The sequence below is a fragment of the Pseudorasbora parva genome, chromosome 24 (genome assembly GCF_024679245.1).
Source record: "Pseudorasbora parva isolate DD20220531a chromosome 24, ASM2467924v1, whole genome shotgun sequence".
Classification (NCBI taxonomy): Eukaryota; Metazoa; Chordata; class Actinopteri; order Cypriniformes; family Gobionidae; genus Pseudorasbora; species Pseudorasbora parva.
The window spans coordinates 27038104-27056211 of NC_090195.1; the positions used below are offsets into that span (position 1 = coordinate 27038104).

The 18108-nt window shown below is 38.3% G+C and overlaps 1 protein-coding gene across 1 annotated transcript in view; it reads left to right on the plus strand.

Annotated features, from left to right (window-relative positions):
* Positions 1 to 11807: 11807 nt before the first annotated feature.
* Positions 11808 to 18108, plus strand: part of galnt11 (UDP-N-acetyl-alpha-D-galactosamine:polypeptide N-acetylgalactosaminyltransferase 11 (GalNAc-T11)) — a 48621-nt gene continuing 42320 nt past the window's right edge. Inside the window, exons 1-2 of the mRNA XM_067434950.1 lie at positions 11808 to 11941; positions 14977 to 15267. Of these exons, the coding sequence (XP_067291051.1) occupies positions 15015 to 15267 (253 nt within the window). The 5' untranslated portion in view covers positions 11808 to 11941; positions 14977 to 15014. The remainder of the gene's footprint in view (positions 11942 to 14976; positions 15268 to 18108) is intronic.

Below are 18108 nucleotides of genomic sequence, written 5' to 3' on the forward strand. Positions count from 1 at the left end.
ATTGGCATTATATCTGCTTTTGATATCTAAGTAATGCCTATCCATCCAGATTCATGGTACTAATTTGGAGTTCGCTGGCTCGGGAAATACTATTTTGCTGTGCGTTTAACTTTTGGATGCGAAAAGCAGCCATAAAATATTCAACATGCTGACAGAAGCTGTTTGCTTGATTTTGTCGAACAGTTACACCATCCCCCAACTTATTTACCTGCTAGATGATTTTTTTAATAATCCCGCCTCCTGATGTCATCCCAGCTGCACACATCCTCACAGTCCAAAATGTTTTTTTCCAAGCTCAGAATTCCCATCGCACAGGGGAAAAAACATGGACCCTGCAACATCCATTAAGTTTTTTTTTTTTTTTTTTTAATGCTTTATTGTCAACAAAAAGCATGTACAAAGGTCCATATCATTGTATAACAAGACACATTTCACATGCCTCAACATAAAAGAACAAAAAAACATATTAAAAACAAAAACAAAAACAAAAAAAACAAGAGAGGGTACATAATCATTAGTTTACATATATATATTATACATATCATTGCATTTGTATTATAATTCAATGATAAGATTGAGAATATATTCTGCATGTAAGCACCACTAAATACTTTCCCTTTCTGTGAAAATGTTCAAGGAGGAGCATATATTAATTGTTTTAACTGCTTTACTATTTTTAGATTTTGACATCACATCTATATACATTTTAATTTCTTTTTCAAAGACTATGAAAAGAGGTTTACCCTTTGTAAACTTGCATCTATGAATGTGAAATTTACATAAAAATAAAATAAAATTTATAATAAAGTTTACATCCTTTAAAGAGTGTTCTTTAATATAATAACCAAAAATCACCTGTTTATAAGATAAAGAAAATGTTTTTAAAAGGTTATCAACAATGAAGGCCTTCACATTATTCCAAAAATCCTGAGTATATTGACAAGACCAAAACAAATGAGAAATTGTTTCTGTGTAGCCTTCACAAAAAGAGCATTTTAAATCGATATCAATTTTAAATTTTTGTATGAATTCTTTTGTAGGGTAAACCCTATGAATTAATTTAAATGATATTTCCTTTACTTTATTAGTGAGGAGAAACTTTTGAGGTAGTGACCAAACTTGAGACCAGTCTATATTGTTAAATATATTGTTCCAGTAAAAAATGGCAGGCGGAGTAGAAATATTTTCTTTAAGAAACAAGGATCTAATCTTATGGTTATTCGGTTTTAACCCAGAGAAACAAATAGAGCCGACTGAGGTATGTTCAGGTCCAGGAGGACAGACAGAGAGAGTTGATGTACACATACCGCTTTTGAACAGCATATGTACACCTGAAGGTATGGCTTTAGTAAGCATCATGAATTCTTTTAAAGTAACAGGTATATTATATCTTGAGACAAAGTCTTCAAACGTAAGCAAAGTTCCATCAGTATTAAATAACTGATTCACTAATAATAACCCGTTACTAAACCAATTGTGAAAAAATAAAGTTTTATTTCTATGTAAAATGTTGGCATTATTCCAGATGAGAAAACTCTGAGGGGAAAAATTGTGTTTATAAATAAGTCTCCAGGTAGCAAGTACTTGCTGGTAAAATTTAGAGAGTTTAATTGGAATTTTTTCTATTTTATAATTACACATTAAAAGAAATTCTAACCCACCCAACTTTGAGAAAATAAACCGAGGAATTATATTCCAAATAGATGAAGGATTTTGTAGATAATGTCTTAGCCAATTAATTTTAAAGTTACCGTTTAGAGAGCCAAAATCGATAAAATTCAGACCACCTTTATTATATGAATTCAGAATTACGGATTTCTTAATATAGTGGATTTTGTTTTTCCACAAAAATTTTATCAACATGCTGTCAATTAATTTACAAGTATGTTTGTCAACAGACATTGATTGAGCAGCATATGATAATCGAGAGATGCCTTCCGCTTTCGTGAGCAGAGTTCTGCCTTTGAGTGATAGATCTCGCTGTAACCAATGATTAAGCACCTTACGTGTCTTCTCAATGATTGGAAGAAAATTGGAGGAGCATCTAATTTTATCGTCTTTTATTATTTTAATTCCTAAGTAAGTAACACTCTCTTTTACAGGGATATTACAAATTAAAGATTCTAGGCAATTACCAACTGGAAGTAACTCACATTTGTTGATGTTAAGTCGAAGGCCTGAGGCTTTAGAAAAGGGCTCAAGAGTCTCTAATGCTACAGCAACCTGAGAGGCGTTTTTTAAAAATAAAACAGTATCGTCCGCTAATTGACTTATTATCACTTCAGTCCCATTAACAGTTATTCCTTTTAAAGAGCTTTCTCTGATATACAAATTTAGAAGTTCTGTGGCTATTAGAAACAAATACGGGGAGATTGGGCATCCTTGCCTGACTCCCCGATTTAGAGAAAATCTAGGAGAGGTCCCACTGCTGAGTTTGATAGAGCTATTGCAATTGGTATAAAGCATTTTAATTGATCTACAAAAGAAGTCACCCAATCCCACTTTACGAAGAGTCTGTAACAGAAATTCATGCTCCAGGGAATCAAACGCTTTATAATAATCTAAGAAGAGAATAAAATTATCATTGGGAAAAAAGTCAGAATAATCTAAAATGTCTAAAACTAGTCGTATGTTATTAAAAATATGTCTTTTTTGCAGAAAGCCAGATTGGCATTCATCAATTAAGTTATTCAAAACACATTTTAGTCTTTTTGATAAAATCAGAGCAATTATTTTATAATCGTTATTTAACAATGTAATTGGCCGCCAACTATCAATTAATAAGGGGTCTTTATTTGGTTTTGAGATTAAAGTTATAAGTCCTTGACACAAAGTCGGAGGAAGTGAGGCTCTTTCTATGCTCTCTGTAAATACTTCAAATAAGAAAGGAGCTAAACTCTTGCTAAATGCTTTATAAAATTCAGCAGTTAAGCCGTCTGTTCCAGGGGATTTATTATTTTTCAAAGAATTAATGGCCTCAGTAACTTCTTGTAAACTAATTGGGGCTTCACATGAGTTGAATTCTTCAATACTAATCGTTTTCATATTATGTAGGGACTCAAAAAACTCAGATGTAGATTGTTGACAAAAATTAGATGCATATAAATTACTATAAAACTCAGAGCAAAAATCTGCAATAATTTTAGGGTCCTCCACAATATTACCATTAATCCTCAATTTTTCAATATAATTATTTTTTGCTTGTTGCCTCTCAAGTCTAAAAAAGTAAGCAGAGCTCTTTTCCCCCTCTTCAAGCCATTTCCTTCGAGATCTTATGAAAGCTCCTTCTGCCTTTTGTTTGTAAATTTCCTCTAGTTTAAGTTTCTGCACAGTAAACTCTGCTTTATCGAGTTCTGATAAATCTTCTACACGTTTGGATAACAAATTAGATATTTTGAACAGAGTTTTATCCTCTTCTATTTTCCTCTTTTTTGCCAACTCACTACAATATTTCCTAAAGAAAATTCCTATTTCAAATTTACAAAGTTCCCAATTGCTACAATATTTTTTTTCAACTTTAGCTTTATTCCAGTAAGTTAGGATTATTTTTTCCACATCAGTGATTATTCCATTATGTTGAAGTACTGAATTATTTAATTTCCAGTACCCAGACTTTTTAATCCGATTTGCGGAAGGTCTAAAAGGAATACTAATTGAAATAGCCTTGTGGTCCGAGAATGGGGATGGTATTATATCAGTAACAATATTATCCAAATCCTTAGATGTAAGCCAAAAATCAATCCTGGACTGACTAGATAAAGAATTATTGCTCCATGTAAAGCATTGTTGTGATGGGTGAGATTTTCTCCATGTATCAATTAAAGAGAATTTCTCCAAAAACGTAATTACATAATCAGGACTTGAATTTCCATCCTGAGGAGGCCATCTATCTAACCTACTGTCCATGACGACATTGAAATCACCTCCAAAGATTAGAGAAGAGTTAGGATATATGGCTAACATGCGAGTTACACGATCACCTAAATTGTCAAAGAAGGTCTTATTTTCTCTTTGTAAATTGAAACCATAGACATTAATAATAATACAGGTTGCGTTTAAAATTTCAAGGGCAAGTAAAATGTAGTGTCCAGAAGTATCACAGTCAGATTTTAGTATTTTTCCTTTAAATCGATTCTTCAGTATACAAACTCCAGCAGAATGAGTGGTGCCATGGGATAACCATAAATCAACCCCCCATTGCGACCTCCAAAAATTTACATCTTGAATATCAGAATGGCATTCTTGTAAGAAACAAAAGTCTGTATTAAGGTGCTTCAAATACAAAAAAATTGCTTTCCTCTTAACAATGTTACGTAACCCTCTACAATTAAGAGAAACTATAGACAAAGACATAAACAAAAAAACCTACAGAAAACACAAATCTAAAAACACAATCTAACCCAGAAGATTCCTATAAAAAGTTATAGCAAATCTTAAACTGTTGCAACAAGTGTGTACCAGGATGAGAACAGCAATCCCTTTAAATGCAAAGATTCGTTTTTTGTTTTCCCTTTTTAAAAAAAAATAAAAATATATATCTCACTTCCTCCTTTAAACATTTACCAATAAAATCAAATATCTTCTTCAACCCCTAAAAAAGAGGGGGAAAAGAAAAAAAAGGAAATGAGAATACCTTTCTTTTTACTGCAAATAATTTGTTGTTGTTGTTTGTAATGTCACCTCTTTTATAAATTCAGAAAAGAAAAAGAAAAAAACATTTGGGCTGGAGTCACAGACTCAGTTAAGCCTTTAAACAAAATAATGAAACGTACAATTGTACTAAGAGAGGCTGTAAACATATCGTCTTTCAGTTCCAATAACGGTCGGGCATACCTCGTAGTTCAAGTGGGTGGAGAAATCTCCACACCTTCTACAAAAGCACGGCCTCCAACGAAGAAAGCTCTCTTGTTTTCCTTACGTGCTTTTTCTACAGCTGGCCATAATTTCATCCTTCTTTCTCTATCGGCAGGGGACAAGTCCTCTGTGATCCTCAGGTGGTTGTTCTTCAGAAAATCTGCGTCTTTCGCAGCACGCCACACGGCATCCCTGAAGAATCGTGATGTGAACTGAAAAATAATTCCTCTGGGAATGCTGCCACCAGGTTTTTTACGACCAAGACGGTGTGCGACGTCCACAACGTCAGGAACTTTATCTTTATGATGCGGCAGGAGGCACTGGCATATTTTGATGATCTCACGACGGACATCCTCTTCATTTTTCTCTGGAAGCCCTTGCATCCTTAAACTCCATCTGCGGGAATAGCCCTCCAGCAACGTTAGACGTCTCTCTTGCTCCTCGGCACGCTTCTCGGCTTGTTTCAGTCGAGTTTTCATAGAGTTGACGTCGGTGCAGATAAACTCAATCGTTTCCTTTAACTCGGTGATTTGTTTTGTGTTGACACCTACTTCTTCTTTCATTTCATTTATAACTCTTGAATTTCTTTCCACCAACTTCTCTAGTGCGTCTGATCTGTCCTGTACCAGCCGAGAAAGGTCCGAGATCTGTGAGAGGATGATCGTTGTATCTTTATCAACAACCCTGCGTTGTTTGGGGACTGGCGATTTACAAGGAGTTTCAGGGAGAGATGGGAATTCCTCCTCTGCCAGCATAAATTCTTCTGGCTCTTTGTCCTGTTTGAGATAATCGTGAAAACTGCTTGTAAACAAGCCGCTCGAAGATGCTTTAACAGACGAGTCAGTCTCCTGCGATCCGCTGCTAGTTTTACTAGCCATATTGGCATGTACCGACTTTCCGAGTTTTTCAGCCTTCTTTCCAGTACTTTTCCTTTTTCCTGAGCCTCCCATTGAGGTTTTGGCGAATCAGTGTAAAATTAAGATTAGTTTACTTTCAAGATTAACTTTGCAAATTTAGGAAAGTTAGTTTAAGTGGTTAGGATTGCGGAGCTCAACAAAACGCGTGTAGTCAAGGAGCCATCTTGAAAAACCCCCTCCCATCCATTAAGTTCCTAGGCATTAATTTGGATTTAGTCAAATTTCAGGCATCCCTGCCCAAAGATAAAATTGACCAAATAATTCTTGTCTCATCTACTCTCCTTAAAAAAACGAATTGTTCAAAACGTGAACTCCTATCCCTGCTCGGCCATTTAAACTTCGCAGCACACATCACTACGCAGGGCCGCTCCTTCATATTGCATCTCCTCTCGCTCGCGTCCTCCGTCCACTCGCTAGAGGACCTCATTTCCATAACTCCATAACTCAGGTTATAGTTAATATACCTAAACCAGTGGGACGGCCAATCCATTTTCTATAACAATATAATTTTGTCCCCCAATGATATTCACAGACGTTGCCCCCTCAATTGGTTTCGGGGGATTTTTTTCAAGGTCATTGGTTCGCATCTCCATGACCAGCGCAGCTTCCTCTAGCGCCACTCCTCAGCACTATTCAAGGTTTTCCCTCTCATAATAGCAGCTTTTCTGTGGGGAAAATAATGGGCCGCTAGCAGCATTTTTGTGCATCGCAAAAACAATGCAACAGTGCATTGCATTAATAAAGGCCATTCCCATTCACCTGCTCTGATGCCACCCACTCCCACGGCATCTCAACTGGATTTCAGTTTGTGATCAATTCATCATAATTAAACATGTCTATGGGTCAGCAAACCAAATTGCTGACTGCCTGTCTCGTTTTCTGTTTCAGAAATTCAGGATGCTGGCTTCAGAGATGGACCAATTCCCAACTCCAGTACCTTGCTATTCGAAAATGATAATCCCATAACCCACCCGTTAAAACCCCTCCTTAATGCATTGCTCGACAACCATCCTTTAAGTAGTTTCTCCCAGGACCCTCCAATCCTACGTGACTGCTTGGAGATGTTTTAACCCGATTTTTCTCTCCTTTCAGTCACCTCATTTATTTCCTACCTTAATAGCCATTAAGGGCCTACAAGTCAGGTCCATCAAAGGTTACCTGAGCAGCGTTCAGTTTTTCCACAAATTGATGTATTGCACTCCCTCCCTCCAGATATTCACACACTTCCCTCTTGATCAAAGGGATTCAAAGATCTCAGCCCGTCCCGACATAAAGCCAGACATTTTCACCAAATGTATTCACACCCTCCGCACAGGCTACCAGCCCCTCAATACATTTTTACATTTACATTTTACATTTAATCATTTAGCAGACGCTTTTATCCAAAGCGACTTACAAAAAAGGGGAGAGCAATAGAAGCAACGAAACAAACAAGGCCAACAACCTGTAAGAGCTGTATAAGAAGTCTCAGTTAATTAGCACAGTGCACAATATTATTATTATTTTTTTTTGGGACAAACACACAAATTAATGGATAATTAATTTAATAAAATTAATGGATAGTTAAGTGCTATTCTTTATGGGTCAGGTGCAATTGGAAGAGATGTGTCTTAAGATGTTTTTTAAAAATGGCTACAGACTCGGCAGCACGAATTTATATCTGCAGTTCATTCCACCAGGTGGGAACGGTCCAGGAAAATGTCCGTGAGAGCGATTTCATGCCTCTTTGGGATGGAACCACGAGGCGTCGCTCACTCGCAGAACGCAAGCTTCTGGAGGGTGTGTAAGTCTGAGCAAGCGAGTTTAGGTATATTGGTGCAGAGCCAGTGGTTGTTTTGTAGGCGAGAACTAGTGCCTTGAATTTGATGCGAGCAGCCATTGGCAACCAGTGCAGTCTGATGAAGAGAGGCGTAATATGAGCTCTCTTCGGCTCATTAAAGACCACTCTTGCCGCTGCATTCTGGATCAGCTGCAAGAGTTTGATAGTCCATGCTGGAAGCCCAGCCAGAAGAGCATTACAATAGTCCAGTCTGGAGAGAACAAGAGCTTGAACCAGGAGTTGTGCAGCCTGTTCTGATAGGAAGGGTCTGATCTTTCTAATGTTGTATAAAGCAAATCTGCAGGACCGGGCTGTTGCAGTAATGTGGTCAGTGAAGTTTAACTGGTTATCAATCAGAACTCCAAGGTTCCTGGCTGTCCTTGATGGAGTTATGGTCGATGAACCAAGCTGAATGGAGAAATTTTGATGAAGTGCTGGGTTGGTTGAGAAAACAAGTAATTCTGTCTTTGCAAGATTGAGTTGAAGGTGATGCTCCTTCATCCAGTCAGAAATGTCTGTCAAACAGGCAGCGATACGAACACTGACTGTAGGATCATCTGGTTGAAATGAGAAGTAGAGTTGAGTTTCATCAGCATAGCAGTGATAGGAGAAGCCGTGTTTCTGAATGACAGAGCCTAATGATGACGTAGATGGAGAAGAGAAGTGGTCCAAGCACTGAGCCCTGGGGAACCCCAGTAGCTAGATGATGTGACTTAGACACTACACCTCTCCATGACACCCTGTAGGACCTACCAGAGAGGTAAGACCTGAACCACTGGAGAGCAGTTCCTGAGATCCCCGTCTTCTTAAGTGTTGACAGGAGGATCTGGTGGTTAACTGTGTCAAAAGCAGCAGACAGATCCAGCAGGATGAGCACTAAGGATTTGGAAGCTGCTTTTGCCAGTCTCAGTGCCTCTGTTACCGCGAGCAAGGCAGTCTCAGTCGAATGGCCGCTTTTGAAGCCGCATTGGTTGTTGTCCAGGAGGTTGTTCTTTTCAAGAAACACAGAGAGTTGATTGAACACAACTAGCTCAAGTGTCTTTGCAATTAAAAGGCAAAAGGGAAACCGGTCTGTAGTTTTCTATAAGTGCTGGATTCAGAGAGGGTTTCTTAAGCAGTGGGGTAACCTGAGCCTGCTTAAATGCTGTGGGAAAGGTGCCCGTGTGAAGAGAATTGTTGACAATGTGAGTGACCGTAGGAGTGATTGAATAAGATATGGCCTGAAGGAGGTGAGTGGGTATAGGATCAAGTGGACAGGTAGTAGGGTGATTGGAAAGGATGAGTTTAGAAATATCTGCCTCGGAGAGCGGAGAGAAGGATGGAAGCGTGTTCGTGTTAGTTGTTGAGATGTGCGTGTCAGTTTGTGGTGAGGAGAACTGGTTGCTGATGAGAGATGTTTTGTTTGTGAAAAATGATGCAAAGTCATCAGCTGTAAGAGTTGATGAAGGAGAGGGAGGAGGAGGACAAAGGAGAGAGGAGAATGTTTTAAAGAGTGTGCGAGAGTCAGAGCAATTGTTGATTTTGTTGTGGTAGTGTGTTGTTTTAGCAGTGGTGACATTTGTAGAGAAAGAAGAGAGAAGAGACTGATACAAGGTAAGGTCAGTATAGTTTTTAGATTTCCGCCATTTCCTCTCTGCCGCCCTGAGTCCAGAGCGATGTTCACCGAGAACATCAGACAGCCAGGGGGCAGATGGGGTGGGGCGGGCTGGTCTGGATGAAAGGGGGCAAAAACTGTCTAAGGAGGATGTTAGAGTGGAGCAAAGAGTGTCAGTAGCACTGTTAGTGTCCAATGCTGAGAACTGAGCAGGTGGAGGGAGTGAAGAGGAAACCATAGTGGATAGGCGAGAGGGAGAGACTTTACGCCGAAATCTAATCTGTGTAGGAGTACGTGTTGTATCAGGAGTCAGTATGAGGTTAAGAGTGATGAGAAAGTGGTCTGAGGTGTATAATGGAGTAACTAAAGTGTTGTCCGTGGAGCAGTTGCGTGTTTAGACGAGGTCTAATTGGTTACCTGATTTGTGAGTAGCCGTAGTAGATACTAACTTAAGGTCAAATGAAGTCAGTAGAGTGCTGAAGTCTGTGGCTAGGTGCTTATCCAGATGGATGTTGAAGTCACCAAGCAGAATCAGAGGAGTGCCATCCTCAGGGAAGCTAGAAAGTAATACATCCAACTCCTCCACAAAGTTACCGAGGTGACCTGGAGGACGATAGACCACCACCACATGGATTTTAACAGGGTGAGCAATAGTGATTGAGTGCGATTCAAATGAACTGGCAGATAGAGATGGTAATGGATCAAATTTCCAATCATTTGAGATAAGCAAACCAGTACCCCCACCCCTCCCAATAGGCCGAGGGGTGTGTGAAAAAGTTAAATTGGTTGAGAGGGCTGCAGGAGTGGCAGTGTCCTCTGGTTTGATCCAGGTCTCAGTTAGGGCCATGAGGCTGAGCTGAGAATGAGTCCCAATAGATGAAATAAAGTCTGCTTTGTTTACAGCAGACTGGCAATTCCAGAGACCATATAGAGGCTATGTGTGTCGTGTGCGTGCGTGCGTGCGTGCGTGCGTGCGTGCGTGCGTGCGTGCGTGTGTGTGTGTGTTATCCTAACCTTTTTTGGTTTTCTTAGATGCTCAGAACTCGCTATCACTTACAAATTCGACCCAGAAATCCACCCCACCATCTCAGACTTATCAGTACTTTGGTGATACAATCTCATATTAAAGTAAGATCGACCAAACCAAAAAAGGTAATTTCATCAACATTTTTAACCTCTCATCACCAATCCAACCATACCATTCCATTCTGGAATATCTGTAATGGAGAAGCTCTCAGGCTAAATCTTCCCTGGAACCCCTGTTCATAGACTAATCCAATAAACCCATGACATGCTTTTGGTTCCAGAAACACCTCAAATCCTTAAAACAAACATTCAGGCATCCTGGTCCTCAGATGCTATATTAGCTATATTAATATATAGCTAAAATAGCTATAAAGCTATATTAGGACCAACCAGTTCCACATAAAAAAATCCCACCATACCCTCATTGATTAAAACTCTCTGCGTCGTCTACCTAGGGTCTCTCATTTTCCTTTTAGCAAGCTTTTGGTCTCACAGCAGACATACTCTCCGGTAGAGCACTAAAGTTTCTATTCTCCTTCCAGTGAGCATTTGATCTCCCAGCGGATGCAGTGGATCTCCGGTTAAAGGGGTATTTAAGCAAAAATTTCCAAATCATGTGTCATTAGTATCCCTTTGAAACAATCAATCATAATTTTTTTAAATTTTCATGGAAAAGTGTGTGAAAAAGTGTTTTATGATCGGTCACAATTGTGACCAGTGGGATACTGTGTTGTATCAACCACTGGACAGACTGAATAGGTCTATTTAACCTGTGCAGTGTGTTTTGTGAGAGTGTTTCTCTCTCTCTCTCTCTCTCTCTCTCTCTCTCTCTCTCTCTCTCTCTCTCTCTCTCTCTCTCTCTCTCTCTCTCTCTCTTTATTTTTGTGTGTGTGCTCTATCTTTATTTTTGACCACTTGCAGCTTTGCCCTTGGTTCTTCTGGCTGACTTGGCTGAACCTGAACCCTTTGGCGCTTTTGAGGCCCAAACATCCAATTTTCATTTTTGGGTGAAAACAGTTAACTTCTAATTTATTACTTTAACAGTTAAACTAGGCTAATCAAGCAAAAAAAAAAAAAAAAAAACACACACAAAAAAAAAAAAAAAACACGTGTGTGTGTATATATATATATATATGTGTGTGTGTGTATATATATATATAATGTATATATATATATATATATATATATATATATATATATATATATATATATATATATATATAATGATATATATATATATATATATATATATATATATATATATATATATATATATATATATATATATATATATATATATATATATATATATATATATATAATATATATATATATATGTGTGTGTGTGTGTAGAATCATAACTGTAAAATAAACATAATGAACCGGTTTATTGAATTTTTGTTCCTGAAATCCATGCTTCATGCTGGGATCAGTACAAGCCTGTTTTTTCAAAGTTATCCCAAGATTTTGTGATTAATCTGATTTCAGAATCTGTTTTTCTTTTGCACAACTCATTTTCATTCCAATTCCGACAGCCGAAATCCGTTCAAATTACTTTTGAACAACTGGCCCAAGGGTGTAATAATGAAACTCATATCGGAACTCCACCAGCAGGCGGCAACAGACTCAGTCAGGCGCAGCTGCGCTGTATCTCATCACCACCAGCGAATAACGACAGTAGCGCTGATCGCAGGAGAGGAATGGATCTGTGAAAGACCACTTCACCAGCCAGTGAGTCATTGCACCACACTGATATTATTAGCAGAGATTAAACGTTTTATATAGGTTAAGATGAGTGCCAGCTTGCAATACAGCCATTTAAATAGTTTATTCGGTGCAGCTAGCGAGCTAGCTCTTAGCTCATGATGTTTGTGTGTGAAAACCCAGTGAGCTGCCTACACAGACAGCATGTTTGGCCGTCAGGAGCTGTACAAATCCGCAGGATTTTGGTGCGTTCCGAGTCAGCAGTATTTTGGGGCATTGTAGGTGCTGTTTAGACAATTCAACACAACCTATGCTAATTTAATGCATGTTGTGTGATAGTTAATGGTAATATCTGACCCAGAAATGTCAATATAGTGCTCACTATTTTTTGAGCCTCAAAAACTATTCGCTCTCGCGTGTGTGATGTTTAAAGATAAGCTTGTGGGTAAGTTGTTTGATTTCTGGCTCTATCATAACTGCTTGCATAACAGACTTGATGTGTTTGCTTGAATATGAACTACATGGCTTTAGTGTACACATGCCCTACGTCCTTTAGCTTTATTATCACATAACGTTACTTATAACTAAGACCTAGCCCTGATTTGGAGAGATGTTTAATTAAACATCCTCTGGTCGTAAAATATATATCAAATTATCAGACACTTTGCTTTTATGTGAATATTAAAAAGTGCACTATTTTAGATTTTGGAGCTGACACATCTGGGGCATCTTTAACTTTCAGAGCTCTTATAACGGCTGGTTCTGTATCCAATATCTTCTGTTATTTGGTCAACTATGCACTTTTATCAGATGGCTCTTAAAATGGCAGATTAATTGGCTTGGCCAACCTATCACTTGCATAATTAGCTAAGTTAAACTAGCTAAAGAAAAATACTGTAGTCCTTTTAATGACACTGGATTATGTTATGACATAGCAAGATTATTATTTAATATAATGCATTGGCCTTCAGGAATCAAAACATGAATTAAACATTCTTAAGAGACCTGCTGTAATTCCATATGCTTGCATCAACCGGTTTCAAATTTTGATGGGTTCTCACATTACCAAGGCTGCTGGATGTCTGGATAAGTGTATAACACTTTGTTGCCTTCCTTTGTTGCAATACAATGAGACTAAACAAAACTAAACTGATTTATTTGAATGTTTATTCTGTATTAGTATTACTGTTTAAAATGTTGTACAAAGTGCATGTTAATGATTGCCAAATGCTTTTGAAATACCAAGGTCAGTTGCCTGTTTGCCATGCAGGCTTACATATGCCATATAACAGTTTTCATTAGCATTGTCTCAACTTTTATTTAATTTAGTTTTTTCTTTTAAAGCTCCCATGGCATGACATTTTTATTTTATGAGGTTTTTCAACATTAATATGAGTCTCCCTAGCCTGAGTATTGTCCCCAATTGGCTAGAAATTTTGATCGTAGTTCTGGCTGTCTTTCTCTGCCTTTGAGAAAATGAGAGCCCAGATGAGCTGATCTTGAATTCTCCTGTTATGACGTCATACCAGGAAAGGTTTCTTCCCCTTCTTTGGTTTGCCCGCCCAGAGAATGAGTAGAAAATGGATTCAGTTTATCAGTCGTGATGTCAGCAGTACAGGCTTTACCATATGTATTCAACAGCACAAACAGTGAGTAACAATGTGAGGGCTGTCACTTTTTATTCCATATTCGAACATGACGTGAAATATCCGTAATCGAGCTATAAATAAACTATCCGGTTTTTAAAGTGTCATGTAGCGCAATTTTTTACAGTCGGGTGCGTTTACATGGAGCACTGTAATCGGTTTAAAAGTCCAATCTGAATGAAAATGCTCCATATAGGCCTTTTATCCCATGAGATTGGTGGGATAAACCTTTTCATGAATCGATCAAACAATACATTTTAAAAAACTTTTTCAAAAATGACAGCCCTAAACAGTGTTCACTAATGCCTGATCTAGGATCAGTGAGTTCTGATGTGTAGCTAATCATTCAAGTTCACAGACAATTTTACACCTCAGCAAACATTATAAAATAATAAAGAATCCATGCCATGGGACCTTTAAGTTGCTATGTATGTATAGATGGAAGGAGTCTTATTTGTGTTCGCTTGCTAGGATCTCTAAAAATGACACTTGATAGTTTTTATATATTAAATAACTGTGATAATGCTTGATATCGGATAATCCAGTGAATTCATTGTTTTACAAAAGAAAGATATTCATCTAATTTCATAATTTTACTCTTTTCACTTAAAGGATTAGTTCACTTTAAAATGAAAATGTATTATTAAAACACAATCAGAGTTATATTATTAAATATCCTTACACTTCCAAGCTTTATAATGCCAGTGACGGGGTCTTTATTACATTTATTATGGATGAATTGCACTTTTTTTTTAAGCTTCAAACTCAATGAATCCCGTCACTGCCATTAAAAAGCTTGGAAGCAACAGAGTATTTATTAATATGACTTTTGATTGTGTTCATCAGAAAGAAGAGAGTCATATGCCCCTGGGATGACTTGACTCTAAGTAAATCATCAGGTAATTTTTATTTGAAAGCGAACTAATCCTTTAACCTTGATGGTTTAAAACCAAAGGTTCAGAATTTTACTGCAAAAACAGCTTCATTTACAGAGACTCAAAAGCCAAAATTGACTCTAAAACATGCAGTTCATGTAACATGTAGCTTAAGCTCATTAAATCTGCAAATCTTATCCAATCCTAGCCATAGGCGTTTACTTCTATGTCTTTAGTGCAGCACTCCCATCAAAACCCAACATTTTGGAGACAGCATCAAAACCATTTATTGAAAATAGCCTATTACTTATTAGTTATGATGTTTTTGAATGTAAAAAAAAACCCACACAAACGTCATTAGTTGACCTCAGACAACCGTAAAAAAAAAAAGAGCCAGTTCATGACAACTTTAACAAATATAACTACAACAGTGTTCAGTACAGTACAGTTTGACACTTCTGTCCAAATCATCTAATATCCAAACAGAACTTCACATGTTTAACCCTGACTGAATTTATAAATCCTAATGTTTGTCTTACAGGGGCCTGATAATGGCCAGCCGAGGAGGCTAGCGTTACCATGGGCAGCGTCACTCTGCGCTATTTTTGCTATGGTTGCCTCTTCACCTCCGTGACCTGGTCGATTCTTCTCTTCCTATATTTCAACCTCAGCCAAGAAAGCCGTTTGCCCTTCAGAAATGTGCCCATCCAGGGGCAGCGCCGTTTGCAGCCTCGTTTCACCCGTGGCCCAGCGGAACAGCATTGGGATGGCAGTCAAGTGCGCCAGGGCCATGCAGTGGAGGCTGTCAAACCGGACCTTTCTCCAGAGATGGGTTAGTGGGTGTTTCAAATATAAATACAATCTACAACAGCCGCTGCAAAAACATGCATTTGTATTTAATGAAGTCTGGGTAATATTTTATTTTACCTTTTAGTTTTGGTCATGGTTTTAAAGGATGAGGACATGTCATACAATCTGTCCATGTTGGCATAATACATTTTGGTAAGATAGCAAGAGTAATGCTGCGTTCACACCGCACGCGAATGACGCGAATAAATCGCGCTATTCGCGCGAAGTTGGACGCGTGAACATTTTGAATCCATTCGCTTCATTCGCGCGTCAAATTCGCTTCATTCGCGCGTGACATTCCCTACACAACAGACGCTTCATTCGCGACATGGGAGGGGTTTCTGCTAGTCATTTTGACTGGGTCACTTGACTTCTATTCTGTAAAAAATACTACTGTTAATGTGTGACAAAACGTAGTTTGAAGACTTTTCAGGCGATAATATTGTTTTTTAATGCTCAAATCTGTGTTTTTTTTTTATACAAAAAGTGCTCATTCGCGTGTGACATTCACTACACAACAGACGCGAATTCGCGTCATGGGAGGGGGTTCTGCCAGGCAGCGGCAGTCAGCAGAAAGACTATCCGAGTTAAAGGACAACTCCGGTGAGAAATGAACCTAGGGGTAATTAACAGATGGTTACCGAGTAGATCGTTGTCTGGGATGCGTTTTCATGAAAATCGAATGTAAAGATATTTATCTCTAAAAACAGATTAGCTTATAACACTAGTCTATGGGGCACAGGGTAGACACAGGGTGGTAAAATTAAATCGCTAGTTAATACCACTAACAAGGCTCAAAATAGCCTCACACTAACACGGTAGCATAATGAGGGTCCCTACATGCAAACCGAAGCATTGAGAACTTTGTAAGAGTACAAACAGTTTAATAAGAAGATACGTTGTAAACATAGTGCCTTACGCGTTCACGGATAGGCACCGTCTCGAAAAACAGTCTCGATGAATCGATCTACGAGCGCTGTTCTAAGTGAGCTGGTCGATAGGAATTAAGTTTGTGAAATGTAATAACATGGACATTTTTATTTTTATTTATTTATTTTCTCTGTTGTGTTCAGTGTTTTCTTCCGGAAACAACGGACCATATGAGATTCCAAGTCACAGTTCATCACTTAGCAGAGCTCTCGTCGCTCGATGAGTCGAGACTGTTTTCCAAGATGGCGCCTGTCCGTGAACGCGTAATGCACTATGTTTACAACGTATCTTCTTATTAAACTGTTTGTACTCTTACAAAGTTCTCAGTGCTTCGGTTTGCATGTTGGGACCCTCATTATGCTACTGTGTTAGTGTGAGGCTATTTTTAGCCTTGTTAGTGGTATTAACTAGCGATTTATTTTCACTACTCTGTGCCCCATAGACTAGTGTTATAAGCTAATCTGTTTTTAAAGATAAAACTCTTTACATTCGATTTTCATTAAAACGCATCCCAGAGAACGATCTACTCTGTAACCATCTGTTAATTACCCCTAGGTTCATTTCTCACTGGAGTTGTCCTTTAAGGCTGCTCTCACCGGGGTTGATGAGCGCTGAGCTCCGGTGATCGCCTGGGTCTCACACCTCCGAAAACACCATATCAAATTTTCAAATAGGAGCTCTCTTAATAAATAAATCACATATTTGAGCTTTAAACAACTACATTCTCGCCTGAAAAACTATTAAAAGTACATTTTGTGACACAATACAGTAGTATTTTTAAATTACTCTGGACTCGGGCTTCCCCTATGGGTTTCCCATCCGTCACTTCACCATGTGACAGCAGTGAGCAGGCTCCTCATTGGTTAACGCGGCGCGAATATCCGCCAAAGTTCAGATTTTTCAACTTGAGCGATTCGCGTGTTTCGCACGGTTCGCGCGAATCACGTGTTCAAAACACTCAATTCGCGTGATCATTGCCGCTTCATTCGCGCGAATCGCGCCATTCGCGCCGCCTCATTCGCGCCGCCTCATTCGCGCCGCAGAATGCATATTCGCATCTCTGCATTGACTTAACATGTAAATCACTCGCGCGAATCGCGTCATTCGCGTGCGGTGTGAACGCAGCATAAGATGAATTTGTGGCAAATTCGAATTTGTGACGACTTTGACGTCAACAACAAAACATGATTTGTTAATGAAAACAATGACAAAAAATGTTCATCAACAAGCATTTTTCTCATGACAATGATGTGACGACAATAATTTCATTAAACGATTACGACTATCAAAACAGACTAACAAGTAAGCTGCAATTGAGCAATCTCCATTTGAGATGTCCTGTTTTAGTTTCATTCAGTCGGCCTGTGTCCGGTCACAAGCCCCATTGTGCTGTTTGCAGCGATTAAATGTGTCCAAATCTTCTCAGTGATTAACTGTAATAAATCCAAACATGGATCTCGGCTGTATTGTTTGCTGTTTTAATAGAAAAACATTATTGTAATTTGGAATTATTAGAATTACTATTAAGAATTTCACTGTTTTATCAGTTTTTTATATTGTAGACAGAGCGTGTTAATTTATATGATAAATAGCCTATAATAAATCAGGAAAAGATGAGGTTAAATAAAACACGTATATGAGTTGACATTCTCTTCATTTGTGCAATAGTTCTGACAATTTAAAGATGCATTTCTCAAAAGAAAACAGTTTATAATCAGTTTAACCATAAAGCAGCATGAGAAAAATATGACTTAAGTTTACATTGACTAAAACTAGACTAAAACGCCCAGAAATTTAGTCGACTAAAACTTGACTGAACAAAAACAGGACAAGGTTGATGAAAATAGCTGACAAAATAGAACACTAGTTGCGACACAGCAGTTAATGCCCACTG